Here is a 16,196-nt window from a genome sequence, read left to right as displayed (position 1 = left end):
TAGAATTAAAGAATTCCTTTATTCATTACACACAATTTTTCAGTTCCATTCATAATTCCAGTACATAAAGATTTCCTTGTTTGTGTTTTTTTTTTAGTTGTTTCATTTGGCTAAGTTTAACAAAAGTTAAAATTTAAAATCCCCAAATAACTATGAAAACATATTCCTCATAAATATTTATGTATATATGTGTGTTTATACACACACACACACAATTTTCATATGAACTACTCAAGACAATTTCAAAAAGCCACCTTTAGGCTAGGGATATGGCTCAGATGCAAGCTACTTACTTGCTTCACAAGCATGAAGCCTCATGTGACACCTGACATTACAAATCCCTCAATTCTTTAAAAAACATTGTTTTTTCCTCCATTGTAAAACAGGTTCTTACTCTGTAGTTCTGGCTGGCCAGCTATTTGCCAGGCTGGTCTTGAATTTGCAGCAATCTTCCTGCCTTAGCTTCCCAAATTATAAGTGTACCACCATGCGTGGCTAAAGCCATCCTCTTCTGTGTTTGAAACTGTTGCTTTAAATATGTATGAGCTCCACAGGTGGTGGCTTTAATGGAATTTTTCCCAGAGTAAATTTCTTGGATTGAAATTGTTCTAGTTCTTCTTGTGTTAGTTGATCCTTGGGTGTGAATAACACTTTATCTGTGGCACTGATGACATTTGAGACTGGGAGAGAGGTGGGAATGCTGCTACTTCCAAAGATGTTGTTAGATGGTTTGGAGAAAGCAGTGTGAGATTGAGAGCCAGGACTGCCAAAGCCAGCCACAGAAGTGCCGCCTCCGAAGGCTAGAGCCATGGCAGCTCCAAAAGGGCTTCCTGCCAAGGAGGTTGGAGCTGCTGAAAATCCGGCTGATCCAAAACCAGAAGCTGCAGGAGTCTTAAATGAAAATGAAGCAGCAGATGTAATCTGTGGCTTCCCAAAGCCAAAGGCTGGAGTGGAGGCAGAGACGGCAGAACCAGCAGAAGGCACCGCTCCCAATGCTGGGAGAGTCCCAAACACAGAAGGACTTCCAGAAGTGGCAGGGGCAAATCCAGGGCTTGTTTTAAAACTAAAATTCTGAACACTCTTACTGCTGCCTACAAAAACAGACAGAAATTAAGATAATAATATAAAATAATATTACAGTCACATTACTCCTTTTTCTTTTTCTTTTTTCTTAAAATTATTTATTTATTTATTTATTTGAGAGTGACACAGAGAGAAAGACAGATAGAGGGAGAGAGAGAGAGAGAATGGGCGCGCCAGGGCTTCCAGCCTCTGCAAACGAACTCCAGACGCGTGCGCCCCCTTGTGCATCTGGCTAACGTGGGACCTGGGGAACCGAGCCTCGAACCGGGGTCCTTAGGCTTCACAGGCAAGCGCTTAACCGCTAAGCCATCTCTCCAGCCCATACTCCTTTTTCTTATTTCTGGTAGGTTTAGATGTTGAGAAGTTTGTGGGACAAAAAAAGTAAAAAAACAGAGGTAAGAATAACCTCACTAAGTGTCATTTTTTTTCTTTACCCAAGAGAAATCTGGACCAGAAGGGTGGTCTTTCATTTTTGGTTTGCAATCCTGTCACCAGACCTGCCACTTGACAGCTACGCAATGACAAAGTTCTCAAAGGTACTGCTACTGTACATTCCCATGAAACTTTTGTTGTTGTTTTTGAGGTAGGGTCTCGTTCTGGCTCAGACGGACCTGGAATTCACTATGTAGTCTCAGGGTGGCTTTGAACTCACAGTGCCTCCAAGTGCTGGGATTAAAGGTGTGTGCCACCACACCTGGCTCTGTGAAACTTTTTTGAGGCAGGGTCTTGTTATGTAGTCTAAGCTGACCTTGAAGTTCACCTCAGCCTCCTGGACACCAGGATTATGGACAGGTGTGTCCCATCATGCCTGCTTCCTCCTGAGCTCTTGAGAAAATGCCATTCTCTAGCTAGGCATGTGCTCTACATCTACAAGCTCAGCACTGCCTATGTTGTTCACAGCACACACCTATTCTGGCCGGCCTTTCACTACTGTTCGATGAGATAAGCCCTTCAAGATCCATTATAAAAGGTGGCAAAATTTGCAAGAATAATTTAAATGGTAATTCAGGGGCTTAAGGGGATGGATAATGAACAAAGTGTTTGCCGGGCAAGCCTGGTACCCCAGAACCCACAGGAAAAAGCTGAAAGCTATGGGGGGGCTTGGCTTTTGTAATCCTGGCGCATTGATGACGAGAAGGCAGAGATAGAATTTCCTTGAAGCCTATAGACCAGCTAATGCGGTGAACACAGCAGAGAGGTACAAGGAGATGAGACCCTGCCTCAAAACGAGGCCAAGTGAGGACCAACGCCTCAAAGTTGTCCTCTGACCCCCACCCCCGCATGGCACACACGTCTGAACTCAAACACGAACACACAAACGTACACACAAAGGTGATTTTAGGGTTCCTAAGTTGGGACCTACAAAATTCTACTTTCCTGAATCAGTGCAGACCTGCATAGTGCTCTCTTACCTGATGACCCAAACATTCTTGCTTGTGTACTTCCAAATCCAAGTGCAGGTGCTGCTTGGTTTACTCCATTGTTTAAGTTAGGAAGCTGAAAAACAAGCAGGCAATGCAGTGGTGATGAGTAATTTTCAAACGCCTTTTCTTTACTATTTACAATGAAAAGTGTGCATTTAACTAGGTGAAGTTAAATTTTAAATAGAAAAATCCCTTAATGCGATCATGCAAAGGATAGGATATAATATTGTATAAAATATACTATTGCCTAATATAAATAAGCTGAGATAGGAGGAACTGCTGTGAGTTCAAGACCAGCCTGGGCTAGAGTAAAACCCTGACTCAACATGCACCCCCCACCAAAAAAAGTATACTATGAAAATCCATTCAATAGTTCTTATTCTCTAACAACACTTTATGCTCTTTTCTCCCTGCCAGTTGAAATCTTTTATTTATTTTTATTTTGTGTGAGTAGAATTATGTCACAGTGCCTGTGCTCAGAGAACCACCTCAGGGTCTTGTTTTGTTTCTGGGAAGGACAGACTATCTGACCCACAAGCGTTGGCAGACTCCTGGTCCTACCACCCATTGCCATAGGTGCAATTACAGACTAGTGTGCCAGCTGTGTGGGTATAGGGGATTGAACCCAGTTCTGCAGGTTTGTGAAGCAAATTGCCTTTAATATCCAGCCCCTAAGTCTTAATAGCCTTTCAACTTATAAAAATTCAAAAAATCAGGCTGGAGAGATGGCTTAGCAGTTAAGGCATTTGTCTGCAAAGTCAAAGGATCCTGGCTCAACTCTCCAGGACCCATGTAAGCCAGATGCACAAGGGGGTGCATGCATCTGGAGTCGGTTTGCAGTGGCTGGAGGCACTGGCATGCCCATTCTCTCTCCTATCTCTTTCTCAAATAAATAAATAAACATACATACATACACACACACACATATATATTTTTTCTTCCAAGGTAGGGTCTCACTCTAGCCCAGGCTGACTTGGAGTTCACTATGGAGTTTCAGGGTAGCCTTGAACTCATGGCAATTCTCCTACCTCTGCCTCCTGAGTGCTGGTGTGCAATACCACACCCAGATAATAAAATATATTAAAAAAAATCATTGTGTGTGTATGTATGTGTGCAGGGGTCAAAGGACAACCTTGATAGTGTCTGTGCTCTTCTTCCTTTTTATATTTATATTTATTTACATTAGAGAGAAAGAGGCACATATATAGAGAGCATGGGTGTGCCAGGGTCTCTAGCCACTGCCAAGTAACTCCAGACACAGGCAGCACCTTGTGCATCCAGCATTCCATGAGTCCTGGGGAATCGAACCTGGGTTCTTAGGCTTTGCATCCAAGCACCTTAACTGCTGAGCCATCACTTCAGGGCCCCCCCAAAAACCTTTTATTGACTCTTCCTACTAAAGAAAAAATACAGCTTCCCTCATTTAGAAGTCCCAATAATATCTTTTAAAAATATTTATGTATTTATTTACTCGAGAGAGAAAGAGGGAGAAAATGGACATGCCAGGGTCTCTAGCCACTGCAAACAAACTCCTGGCACATGTGCCACCTTGTGCATCTGAGTTACGTGGGTACTGGGGAACTGAACCTGGGTCCTTAGGATTCATAGGCAAGTGCCTTAAGTGCTAAGCCATTTCTCCAGCCCCTCCATGGTTATCTTTTTTTATCATCTCCTTTTATTTTATTTTTTTGGTTTTTCAAGGTAGGGTCTCACTCTGGCTCAGGCTGACCTGGAATTCACTATGTAGTCTCAGGGTGGCCTCGAACTCTCGGCGATCCTCCTACCTCTGCCTCCCGAGTGCTGGGATTAAAGGCGTGCGCCACCACGCCCGGCTCCTCATCTCCTTTTTGTGTTGTTTTGTTTTGTTTTGTAGGCAGGGTCTCACTTTAGCCCAGGCTGACCTGAAATTCACTGTGTTTTCTCAGGAAGGCCTTGAACTCACGGTGACCCTCCCACCTCCGGCTCCCAAGTGTTGGGATTAAAGGCGTGTGACACCACGCCCAGTGTATCTTTTCTTAAAAAAATTTTATTTATGTATTTGGACAGAGAGAGAGAGAGATATTGAAAGAGAAAGAGGCAGATAAATAGAGAATGGGTGCTGCAGGGCCTCCAGCCACTGCAAAGGAACTCCAGATGCATGTGTCACCTTGTGCATCTGGCTTATGTGGGTCCTGCAGAATCAAGCCTTGAACCAGGGTCTTTAGGCTTCACAGGCAAGTGCTTTACCACTAAAGCATCTTTCCAGCCCCATAGTATCTTAAAAATCAATTTGAAGTCGGGTGTGGTGGTGTATGTCTTTAATTTTAGCACTCAGAAGGCAGAGGTAGGAGGACTACTGTGGGTTCAAGGCCAGCCTTTAACTGCTGAGCCATTTCTCCAGGCCCTAAAAATAAATTTTAAAACGCATAATTGTGGAGCCTGGGGAGTTAGCTCGCTTAGTCAAGTGCTTGTTTTGTAAGCATGAGGACATGAGGTCAGGCATGGTACAGTGCAGCTATAATTTTAGTGCTGAGAAGGAAGAGACAGGTGCATCCCCGAGGCTTGCTGACCAGCCAGCCAAACCTAGTTAGACAGCTCCATGCCAATGAGAAACCTTTCAAATAAAAGTGGGCAGCATTCCTGAGGAAAAACACCTGAGCTTGCCCTCTGGCCTCCACATGCACACACACATATGCATTAAACACACACAGACAGCATAACTGTCCTTGTCCCTGCTTTTTTTGGAGAACAGACAGAAACAATTCTAAGGCTTCAACTCTAAATGGTGACATCTTGAAAATGTTTGCTTTGTTTTGCTTTCCAGATCCAAAGTGAAGTATCTTCTGTTTAAAAAAACAAAACAAACAAAAAAACAGGAGAAAGCCAGTGGTGGCACATGCTTATAATTCTAGCTCTGAGGAGGTTGAGGTAGGGAAACTGATGCCAGGTCAGGACCAGCCTGGGCTAGACAGTGATAGCCTGTCTCAAAAAGCAACAAAACAAAATAAAATGCAATTGGTATGACACTTCCCTGAAGAAAACCCCAATACTCACCAAAGCTACTCTGTTTGACTTATTTATAGTTTTCAGTTGATTTATCCTATTCTTCCATTGAGTTATTAACTGTTGGACAGAATTGAGCTGAAAAGGACAGAAAAACAGTAATTCAGTACTGAATGTTTAATCTGCTATTCGCCAAAGACACTCGAGCCCTCGTCACAGACACCCTGGCCTTAGTCACAGACACGCCAGCTGTCGCCACAGATCCTTAGCTCGTTACCTCTCCCTGTTCTCTTGCTTCTTGTCCATCACCTGGCATCATAATTTGTTGTATTTGGATAGGACATGTATACTAGATGCATTTTCATGATGGCAGACAACAGAACAGTATCATTTCCTTCAGGTACCTCACTTAGTTTTTTGATATTTGATATATGAAGATGTTAATCTATGTAACAGACTGAAGCTTACTAAACTTTGTTCCTCTAGCACCCACCATGGGATCTTCACTAACATATGCTCCAGAAATGCTGTCAAATAATGAAATGTTTCATCATGATTTCCGGGACTGACCGATAAGTAACTTGTAACAAAAACAGTGATTTTTGTAATTACAATAGTCAAACTATATCATCATCAATTTAGATAACCAATGTCAAAGAAAATCTACAAAAAATAAAAAAGATGTTAACCTGAAAGTCCTCACCAACTTTGCCAAAAAACAAGCAAGCCACTAGAAACAGAAAACAGTAACTGACAGCCAATTTGCTATTGATGTAGATGAATAGGAAACAAACTTACATAACTCTGTAAGTTATTGCTGGTTAAGAAGTTATGGTATTCAAGCCTCAACTCTTCTGGTGAAATGTCTGTAAAACCTGAAGTAAGGAACCAATTGGAATCTTTAAAATAAATACTGGCAATTTTGGAAGTAAGGCTAGAGGTAATAGACAAGAAAACAGGCTAATGTTATCAGAAAAATTTCAAAATTAAGAGAAAAAATTTTGAAACCTATACTGTTTAATACCAGCTTATCTTGTACTTAAAAAAGATTTTCAGCTATGCATAGTTAAAAAAAAATATATTTATTTATTTATTTGAGAGAGAGAGAATGGGTGCAACAGGGCCTCCAGCCACTGTAAATGAACTCCAGATCCATGTACCACCTTGTGCATCTGGCTTATGTGGGTCCTAGAGAATCAAACCAGGATCCTTTGGCTTTGCAGGAAAATGCTTTAACCACTAAGCCATCTCTCCAGCCCTATGCACAGTTTTATATACTGCACACTGGTCCTTTGAAATACTGGGCTTAATGGGCACAGGCTACTGAATAACATAAAACCAATACATATAGCAATGTTGCCACTGGTTTCATCAGAAGAACCTTTGAATACTGGGAAGCTATTGGGCTCATGGAAAATTCACTTTCCAAAATCCTACTTAAAATTTAAAAAAAAAAAATTATTTGTGAGAAAGGATAGGGAGAGAATGGGGATGACAGGGCTTCTAGCCACTGCACATGAACTCCAGACATCTGTGCCACTTTGTGCATCTGGGTTTATATGGTACTGGGGAATTAAACCCAGGCTGGCAGGCTTTGCAAACAAGTGCCTCTAGCCTCTGAGCTATCTCCTCAGCCCCCAAATCCTAATTTTTGCTAGAAAGTTTAAGTTTAGTCATGGCAGGAAACCAAGGTTTTTCTTTGAAATGACAGACTCACTTTATTTACTTCATTCATTTTTAGAACATGTGTGTGTGTACATGAACATATAAGCCACAGCACAACCCCGGGAATCATCCTCAGGAATGCCGTCCACGTCCTATGAGACAGCGTTTCTCACTGAGGCCTGGCGCTTACAATTACGCTAGACTGCCTAGCTAGTGAGCTCCAGGGCTATGCTTCTCCAGGGACTCCTAAGCACTGGGACTGTGTGTCACCATGCCCAGCATTTGTTTATGTGGGCACTAGGGATCAAGCTTAGGTTCTCATGTTTGTGAAGGAAGCACTTTACCAACTAAGCCATCTCCTCCTACCAGAACTACGTTTTTAAAATTCTGGTTTTTCGAGGTAGGGTTTCACTCTAGGTCAGGCTGACCTGGAATTCACTATGTAGTCTCAGGCTGGCCTCGAACTCTTGGTGATCCTTCTACCTCTGCCTCCTGAGTGATGGGATTAAAGGCATGTGCTACCATGCCTGGCTCAAAACTACATTTTTTATGTGCTTCCCATTTTGTCTCACAGAAATACATAAGGGCCAAGGTTGTATTTTTGTAAATGTATGTATATGTATGTGTGTGTGTGTGTGTGTGTGTGTGTATGTATGTATGTGTGTGTGCGTGTGTGTGTGTGTATATATATATATATATATATATATATATATGTATGTATATGTGCACTCACATTTTTTTTTTTTTGGTTTTCCAAGGTAGGGTCTCAATGTAGTCCAGGCTGACCTGGAATTCACTATGTAGTCTCAGGGTGGCCTTGAACTCACGGCAATCCTCCTACCTCTGCCTCCCGAGTGCTGGGATTAAAGGCGTGTGCCAACCACACCTGGCTTAAAATTTTTTTTTTTTTTAAATTTGAGAGCGACAGACACAGAGAGAAAGACAGATAGAGGGAGAGAGAGAGAATGGGCACGCCAGGGCTTCCAGCCTCTGCAAACGAACTCCAGACGCGTGCGCCCCATTGTGCATCTGGCTAACGTGGGACCTGGGGAAGTGAGCCTCGAACCGGGGTCCTTAGGCTTCACAGGCAAGCGCTTAACCGCTAAGCCATCTCTCCAGCCCTAAATTTTTTTTTTTGTTTTTGTTTTTTGTTTTTCGAGGTAGGGTCTCACTCTGGTCCAGGCTGACCTGGAATTAACTCTGTCATCTCAGGGTGACCTTGAACTCATGGCAATCCTCCTACCTCTGCCTCCCGAGTGCTGGGATTAAAGGCGTGCGCCACCACGCCCGGCTCCCTAAAATTATTTTTAATATCATTTATTTGAGAAAGAGAAAGAGACAGAGGCAGAGAGAGAATGAATGAAGAAGGATATGCCAAGGCCTCTAGCCATTGCAAATGAACTTGACATGAGTTTCCTTGTGCACCTGGCTATACATGGGTATCGGAGACTCAAGCCTGGGTTCTTCAGCTTCACTGCCAAGTGCCTTAATTGCTAAGCCATCCCTCTAGACTGGTTTTTTGTTTTTTAAATATTTTTATTTATTTGAGAGACACAGAGACGTGGCAGACAGAAAGAGTGAGTAGAGGTGTGTCAGGGCCTCCTGCCACTGCCGACAACTCCAGATGCAGGAACCACTTGGTACATCTGGCTTTATGTGGAAGTAGGCAACTGAACCAGGGCTATCAGACTTTGCAAACAGGCACTTTTAACTACTGAGCCACCTCTCCAACTTCTAGGGCCAAGTTTTAACAAGATTAATCATTTTTTTTAAACCACATCAAGTTGTGTAAATTTTACCCCTTCATTAAGTTAAAACAGCATCTAAAATTTTTTAGCCTGGCATGGTAGTGCACGCCTTTAATGCCAGCACTTGTAAGGCAGAGGCAGGAGGGTCACCATGAGGCTACCCTGAAAGTACAAAGTGAATTCTGATCAGCCTGGGCTAGACTGAAATCTACCCTGAAAACATTAAAAAATATATATATATTTTCTTTAGCTGGATGTGGTGGCTCACGCCTATAATCACTACCCAGAAGGCTGAGGTAGGAGGATTGCCATGAGCTCTAGGCCAGTCTGAACTATAGAGTGAGTCAGATTAACATGAACTGGAGTGACCCTGCCTCAACAAAACAAAAAGCAAACAAAATAATTTTTTTTCTTTATGTGATTACTATAGTCTACCAGGTTGATGTCACCTTGATTCATGCAAGATGTAAACAAAGCAGCTTTGCTCAACAATGCTCTTGTACTGACAGCACAAATGTATACAGAGACAGTGTAAAGCAATTAGTGCCTAAATATAAAAACATCTTTGACTCATACCTGAAGTCTCAGGGGATAGGATGGCCAGATTTAGCAAATAAAAATCCTAAGTTGTCTAGGTAAACTTAAATATCAGACATATTACACGGGATACCATATATTGAAAATATTATTCTTTGCTGCTCTTAAATTTAAAATGTATGCCTTACATTTATGCGGCGACCCTGTCTGGAGCTCTATCTTCCACATTTTGAGAACCACTACTTTAGGGCAGTAGGCATTAGATTCACCTCTGAACTGATTAGACTTTAATACTTAAGCATTAATACTTCAACTGACTAAAGGTTTATCATGAAAAAAAAAATTTATTTTATGTATTTGAGATAGAGGCAGAGTAAGAGTGAGAGAAAGAAAGAATGGATGCACCAGAGCTTCTAGCTACTGCAAAAAACTATAGATGCATGCACCACCTTGTGCATCTAGCTTACATGGGAACTGGATAATCAAACCCAGGTCCTTAGGCTTCACAGGTTAGTGTCTTAAACTGCTAAGCCATCTCTCCAGCTCCATATTTTCTTTCTTTTATAAGCATTTTTATTTATTTGCAGAGAGAGACACACAGACAGAAAGAGTGGGTGCACTAGGTGGATTTGCTATTGCAAATGAACTCTAGATGCACACACAACTTTGTGCATCTGGCTTTATGTGCATACTGGGGAACTGAATCCAGGTGGCAGACTTTGCAAGCAAATGACTTTAACTGCTAGGCCACTGCCCCACCCTGCATTATTTTCTTTCTTTTCTCTCTCTTTTTTTATTTGAGGTAGGGTCCCACTCCAGGCTAGATGACCTGGAATTCACTATGTAGTCTCAGGGTGGCCTCAAACTCACGGTAATTCTCCTACCTCTGCCTCCTGAGTGCTGGGATTAAAGGTGTGTGCCACCATGCCCTGCTCAAATAACTATTCACAATAGAAGCAAGAACAAACAGAACCTGACAACCACGGCCTTACGTGGCGAGTAGGATGTGTGACTCTTCTGTTCACTGCAGGCAGCCAGGAGGGTCTGATGGTTCACACAGAGTGAAGCACGAAATAGCCTCCCCCTAGGTTTATGAAACTGGACTCCCATTTTCCTTATTGTTTTGGAGGATGATACATCTTAAAAGAACTACATTCTCTGACCTCAATCTCTGAAGCATACAATTTTGCTAAAGTACTTGGATATTGATAATGTTCAAACTCTAACTGCAACTAAGTTTGTAACTAACTTCTGTATTTAGTATGGGTCTTGATTTTAGAAAGTAATATTTTTAGAATAGATTTTGAAAAATACAATTGCCAGGCTGGGCTTATAATGGTAGAATTTCCGTCTAACAAGTGTGAGGCCATGGGTTAGATTCCCAGCATCCCACAAAAACCAACTCAACAACCCACCCATTTCGGTTACCTGCAACAGGAGGTTGCGTTTTGAGCGGTGAGTAAGCTGAAAACATCCACTGCCCTGATGATTCCCAAACCTCTACGTCTTTTACAATTCCTTCCCTGAAAAAAACCAGGAACAACAAATGAAAAAAATGAGTGAAGGATCCTGTTTTCACTTGCTTGTTAACATTTCTTATTTATGTTCAATGATTTGAATTTTAATAAATTCATATTGTTTCCATTATATCTTCTTGAGAATCTTCTTTAATCAGAGGCTTATAGAAATAGGAAGTACAAGCTAGGTCTGGTGGCTCATAGCTATAATCCCAGCACTTGGGAGGTTACATAGGAGGATCTGGAATTTGAGGCTAGCCTGGGCTACATAGCGAGAATTTATCTCAAAAACAACCACAAAATATATATATACTGTCAGAGTAAGTAATAGTAATGATTTTCTAATTCACTGAACCATTAACCAATATATGTAAGGATGGTCAGCATACTATGGCTTTGGGAAAGAACTAAACTATAGTAAGACAACAATACTAACCTAACCATTTCTTTCTTTCTTCCGGGTGCTGGGATTAAAGGTGTGCGTCACTATGCATGGCTCATTTATTTACTTAGTTGTGGGGGGGGGGGTTAAGAGGCAGATAGAGGGAGAGAGAATGGGCATGCCAGGGCCTCCAGCAGTTGCAAATGAACTCCAGACACATGCTCCCTTGTTTATCTGGTTTATGAGGGCTCTGGGGAATCAAACCTGGATCCTTTGGCCTTGCAGGCAAGTGCCTTAACTGCTAAACCATCTCTCCAGCCCACTTTCCCCTTTTTTGGCCCATTATCATAAACATCACTGATCATGTGACTAGGAACAACAGAAAGTACTACCTAGCTGATAGAGAACCATGAAATTGTAAAAGTGGGTCATAAAATTTCAGAAACTAAGCTGGGCGTGGTGACTCACACCTTTAATCCCAGCACTTGGGAGGCAGAGATAGGAGGATCACTGTGAGTTCAAGTTCACTCTGAGACCACACAGTAAATTGCAGGTCATCCTGGGCTAGAGTGACACCCTACCTTGAAAAACAAGACAAAACAAAACAAGATTTCAGAAACTGTTTTGCTTAATCCTTCCATTTTTCAATGTGGGAAAACAAATGTGTTTAACAGTTAATTTATGACAAACCCATGGATAGAATTAGCTTTAAAGTTTCTCTTAATTTAGAATATGACAATAACATGGTAGATATCATAGAGAATACTGTTGTTAAACAGGATCATAACAAATATAGGAAAGCCTTACCTTTTTCTCATTGAAAAGTTGATGCATAGGGGCTAGAGAGATGGCTTAGCAGTTAAGGTGCATGCCTGCGAAGCCTAACAACCAAGGTTCAATTCTCCATGTCCCACATAAGCCTGGTGCACATGGTAGTGCATGCATCTGGAGTTCGTCTGCAGTGGCTAGAGGCCCTGGCATGTCCATTCTCACTCTCTCTCCCTGCCCTCCGCTGTCTCTAACAAATAAATAAATAAGGATCCAGGTTCAATTCCCCAGTACCCACGTAAGCCAGATGCACAAGGTGGCACATGTCTTGGAGTTTGTTTGTAGTGGCTAGAGGCATCAGTGTACCCATTCTCCCCATTTCTCTCTCTCTTTCTTTACTTCTCTCTCTCTCTCAAATAAATAAATAAATAATTACTTTTTAAAAAAAGTTGATGTTTGCCCAGTATGTGTGAAGGCCACCATCAAAACCAAAAATGAATTGTATATGGGACATAGCTCAAAATATTTATCACTGGCTCTACTTTTGTAATGAGAAGTCAAAGACTAGTTAGTACAGTGGGAGCCAGGAGCTAAGTAACATTACAGATAGCCAAGCGTTGCTCTGGATTTCACTCTATTTTAAGAAATAGCAGGGAATCTACTACATAATAATGAAGTAACTAAAACAAAATCAGTCTGTGTAGGATAGCTGAAAGAAGCTTATAAGAAAAATAAGTGAGTCATAAGTGATCTCCAAGATCTTAAGTTGTTTTGAATTACCCAATAATTATAAAGAACCCATAATTTACAATGAACTTAAGTAGAATTAATCTTAACTATTCACATATGCACTGCTATCATATGAAGTGGAAAAATTCAATTAATCCTAAGAACACATGCTACTAATTTGGACAGATATGTTAGTAAGTAAAATATAGTTTAGGATGATAACTGTGAAACTGTGGTTAGCTCTGAGTAATAGGATCAAGGGTGATTTTTCTTTTTAAACCACTGAGTACTTATTTTATAAAGGAAACACTACAGACACTTGGAAAAAGTGATTTTCCTTAAGGCTTACAGGAGTTTCTGCTCATCCTGGTCTCCAGAGCTCAATGAGGCAAAAGGGCGCTGGGCCGCTCCAAAGCCGCTGCCGGTAGAAGAGCCAAAGGATGCCTGGTCTGGACCTCTGCTGCCACCCCATGGTGTGGATCTGGAGAAACTGGATGGCTGGATGACATTGGAGTATCTCTGGCTGGAGGCATTCCACCCACGCCTGTTACTAGCTAAAACAAACAAACAAAAACCAGTAAGAGAATAATTTTATTGCTAAGTTCTTTTTAAAACTCTTCTGCCTATGATTTATACAAAGACTTACCTAAGCACTAAATTTCCACCTGTTTTAAATGAAAGCCTCTTCCTTTCTGATGTATAGAGTGACATAACAGCAAAGCACATAATGACCTAACCACATTGTTAAAAAAAAAAAAAGAAAGATTGAGAAAACTGAAAATTCATAGAAAGAGGCATTGCTTTGCTTAGCTGACACAGGCTTATTAAACTGCTTGTTCATGGGTTGAGCAGAGGGTACCCTAAATCATAAGCTTCCTTAGAATAAAAAGCTGTTTTCAGGTTGGGGGTATAGCTCAGTGGTAGAGCCATTTGTCTAGCATGCTCAAGGCAATGGTCTGAGCCTAGTACTGAAGGAAGTAAAAGGTGTATTTTTGTCACTTTGCTTTCCCACTGGGTCCTATATGTTAGCAAAGTGAAAAAAAGAGACCGTGATCAAAGAAGACAATTCTATGCACGAATAGTAAGTCAATTTATCTCAGTCTTCCCGCTGGGAACATGATCATACATATCAACCTTTCATAAACAGATTACAGAGTTCATTAATATGGGAATGAAGTGCATTGAATTGCTCTGAGATTTTTTTCCTTTTACGGTTTTTAGAGGTAGGGTCTCACTCTCGCCCAGGCTGGCCTTGAACTCAGAGATCCTTTATCTCCTGAGTGCTGGGATTAAAGGCGTGCACCATCATGCCTAGCCTCTATGAGATTCTAACACTGCATGAGTTTCAACTAAACCAAAAGGTCAATACTCTATAGTCTTGAATGACAGGAGGTATGCCCAGTTATGAAAGTTCGTCAACTCTCAAGTACTGGATAACTCCAAAGAGAAAAATAAAGTAGATCTGTGAAGTCACAGCTAATGATACTTATTCTTTTGGGGAAATCACACAAATCCTTTTGTATCCATTTGGCTTTCATCATTGTTTGAGGTTGTAATTCTAGCAATATTCTTTTTTTTTTTTGGTGGTGGTGGTGGTGGGATTTGAGGTAGGGGATGAACTTGATTTCACTCTGTAGTCCCAGGCTGGCCTGGAACTCACAGCAATACTCCTATGTTTGCCTCTGGCATGCTGGGATTAAAGATGTTCATCACCAAGCCCGGCTAAGTTTAACAGTATTCTTTTTCTAGGAGCTAAATTCACTACTCATCTACTAAATATTTACATTTTATTTTTCATCCATAAATTTACCTGTTCAGCATTTACAGTCTCTGGAGGCTTACTTTAAATGTAGTAATTAGAAAGTAAATTTGTTCATGGGAACAAATTCAAATTTATCAGAACCTGTGTCCTAATATTTGGCTTGGACTATTTTTCACTAAACAAAAATTTCAGATGATACAAAAAGGCAGTTGACAGAGGTCAGATATGGAACCACCACACAACATAAAGTATTACATAAATAGCCTTAGAGAAGGAAAAAAGAAAGCAACTCATGGCAATTCTGAAATTCTAAGAAAGTAAATTCTCTCTCGCTTTTTTTTTCTTCCCCGAGGTAGGGTCCCGTTCTAGCCCAGGCTGGTCTCGAACTCACAACATCCTACCTCTGCCTCCGGAGTGCTGAGATCAAAATCCTATGCCACCGGGCTGGAGAGGTGGCACAATGGCTGAAGGCACTTTGCCTGCAAAGCCTACCGACCCAGGTTCGGGTCCCCAGCACCCACGTAAAGTCAGAGTCATAAAGAGGCGCATGCTTCTAAAGTCCGTTTGCAGTGGCAAGAGGCCCTGCTGTGCTCAAGCTTGTTCTCTCTCTCTCTTCCCCACAAAACTTTAAAAACAAACAAAACCTCCTTTTGTGCTGCACTACTGGCTTAAGGTCTGACCTCTTAGGAAGCAGGTCCATGCGCTCCCCACCAAGCTCATTCCTGAGAGACCCAAAAGAAATAACGCGGAAATAATTAAACAATGGCTCTGCCATTGTAGGACAAATCATTGTGAACAAAGGAGGAGCCCTGGCTCGGCTTAGATAAGGAACTAGCGGACTACTTTGCTTCAGTAACTCATGCTCCCTTGCTCAACAGGACATTCCAGAAATACTTAGCGGTGGGGGCCTCTGGCCTCTTGCAAAAGATAGGTTCTGCAAGCAGTCTGCTGACCAGAGATGAGCAACTAGAAATGTTCCCGCGCGCACCCTCTTGGGAGCAATTATTTTAAAAGATACAATGTGATGTAGCCCCTTTGTCCCCTTCCCGCTCTTTTTCCTTTATAAACCCCCACTTTTAGAAGGTCGGGGCCCTGGCCCACTCCCGCTGCCTCGGTCTGTGTGGATAGAGTCCCTGCTTAAGCTTGACATTAAAAGAAACCTGTTGCTTTTACATTCGAGTGTCTCGGCTTCTGTGGTGGTCCTCTGGGTGACCGGGGATCTTGGCTCCTGGTCAGGGGTCTGGGCACAACAATTCCAAAGAGCCTGTGCCCACGGACAGAGGGCGAGGACAGCAGGGACTCTGGGCTGACACACGCGAGTTCTCCCACGCGCCGCCTTTTCGGGACGAGACGGTGTGGACCGCGCCCGCTTCTAACAGCCCACCCGGGGCTCCCCATGGCACCCAGTCACCTGCTCAACATCCGCCGCCAGCGCGGGCCCCGCGATTACCTGAGAGCTGCTGGGACGCCGGCGGCGGCCGAGCCCCGCCCGCGCCGCGGGCACCCGGATGTTCGTTCCAGCAGCGGTCTCCAAAGCGGCACCGGCCTTGAAGGAAGAACTGACACACGGTCATGGCGACGCTCCCGCCCGCAGGCCGC

General features: G+C 42.4%; 1 protein-coding gene across 1 annotated transcript; it reads right to left on the bottom strand.

Moving 5' to 3' along the window:
* On the bottom strand, nt 1–16,196 carry Nup42 (nucleoporin 42). The gene is made up of 7 exons (XM_004652649.2): nt 16,048–16,196; nt 13,185–13,389; nt 10,868–10,962; nt 6,288–6,364; nt 5,541–5,627; nt 2,496–2,580; nt 1–1,091 (listed from the first exon to the last, which is right to left on the bottom strand). The coding sequence occupies exons 1-7, from the start codon at nt 16,169–16,171 to the stop codon at nt 532–534; spliced, it is 1,233 nt and encodes a 410-aa protein (XP_004652706.2). The 5' UTR covers nt 16,172–16,196; the 3' UTR covers nt 1–531.

This window comes from Jaculus jaculus, chromosome 16, assembly GCF_020740685.1.
Source record: "Jaculus jaculus isolate mJacJac1 chromosome 16, mJacJac1.mat.Y.cur, whole genome shotgun sequence".
Lineage (NCBI taxonomy): Eukaryota > Metazoa > Chordata > Mammalia > Rodentia > Dipodidae > Jaculus > Jaculus jaculus.
Note: the sequence above shows the minus strand (reverse complement) of the source record. Positions and strands in the feature narration are given on the sequence as shown.

What these genes read in the sequence shown, in the direction of transcription:
- Nup42 (XM_004652649.2), bottom strand. Translation starts at nt 16,171, where the DNA reads ATGACCGTGTGTCAGTTCTTCCTTCAAGGCCGGTGCCGCTTTGGAGAC. An exon ending in CAGGATGAGCAGAAACTCCT is followed by an intron (nt 10,963 to 13,184) that starts GTAAGCCTTAAG and finishes GGTTTTTTTCAG; the next exon opens with GGAAGGAATTGTAAAAGACG. An exon ending in AACGCAACCTCCTGTTGCAG is followed by an intron (nt 6,365 to 10,867) that starts GTAACCGAAATG and finishes TCCTTACTTCAG; the next exon opens with GTTTTACAGACATTTCACCA.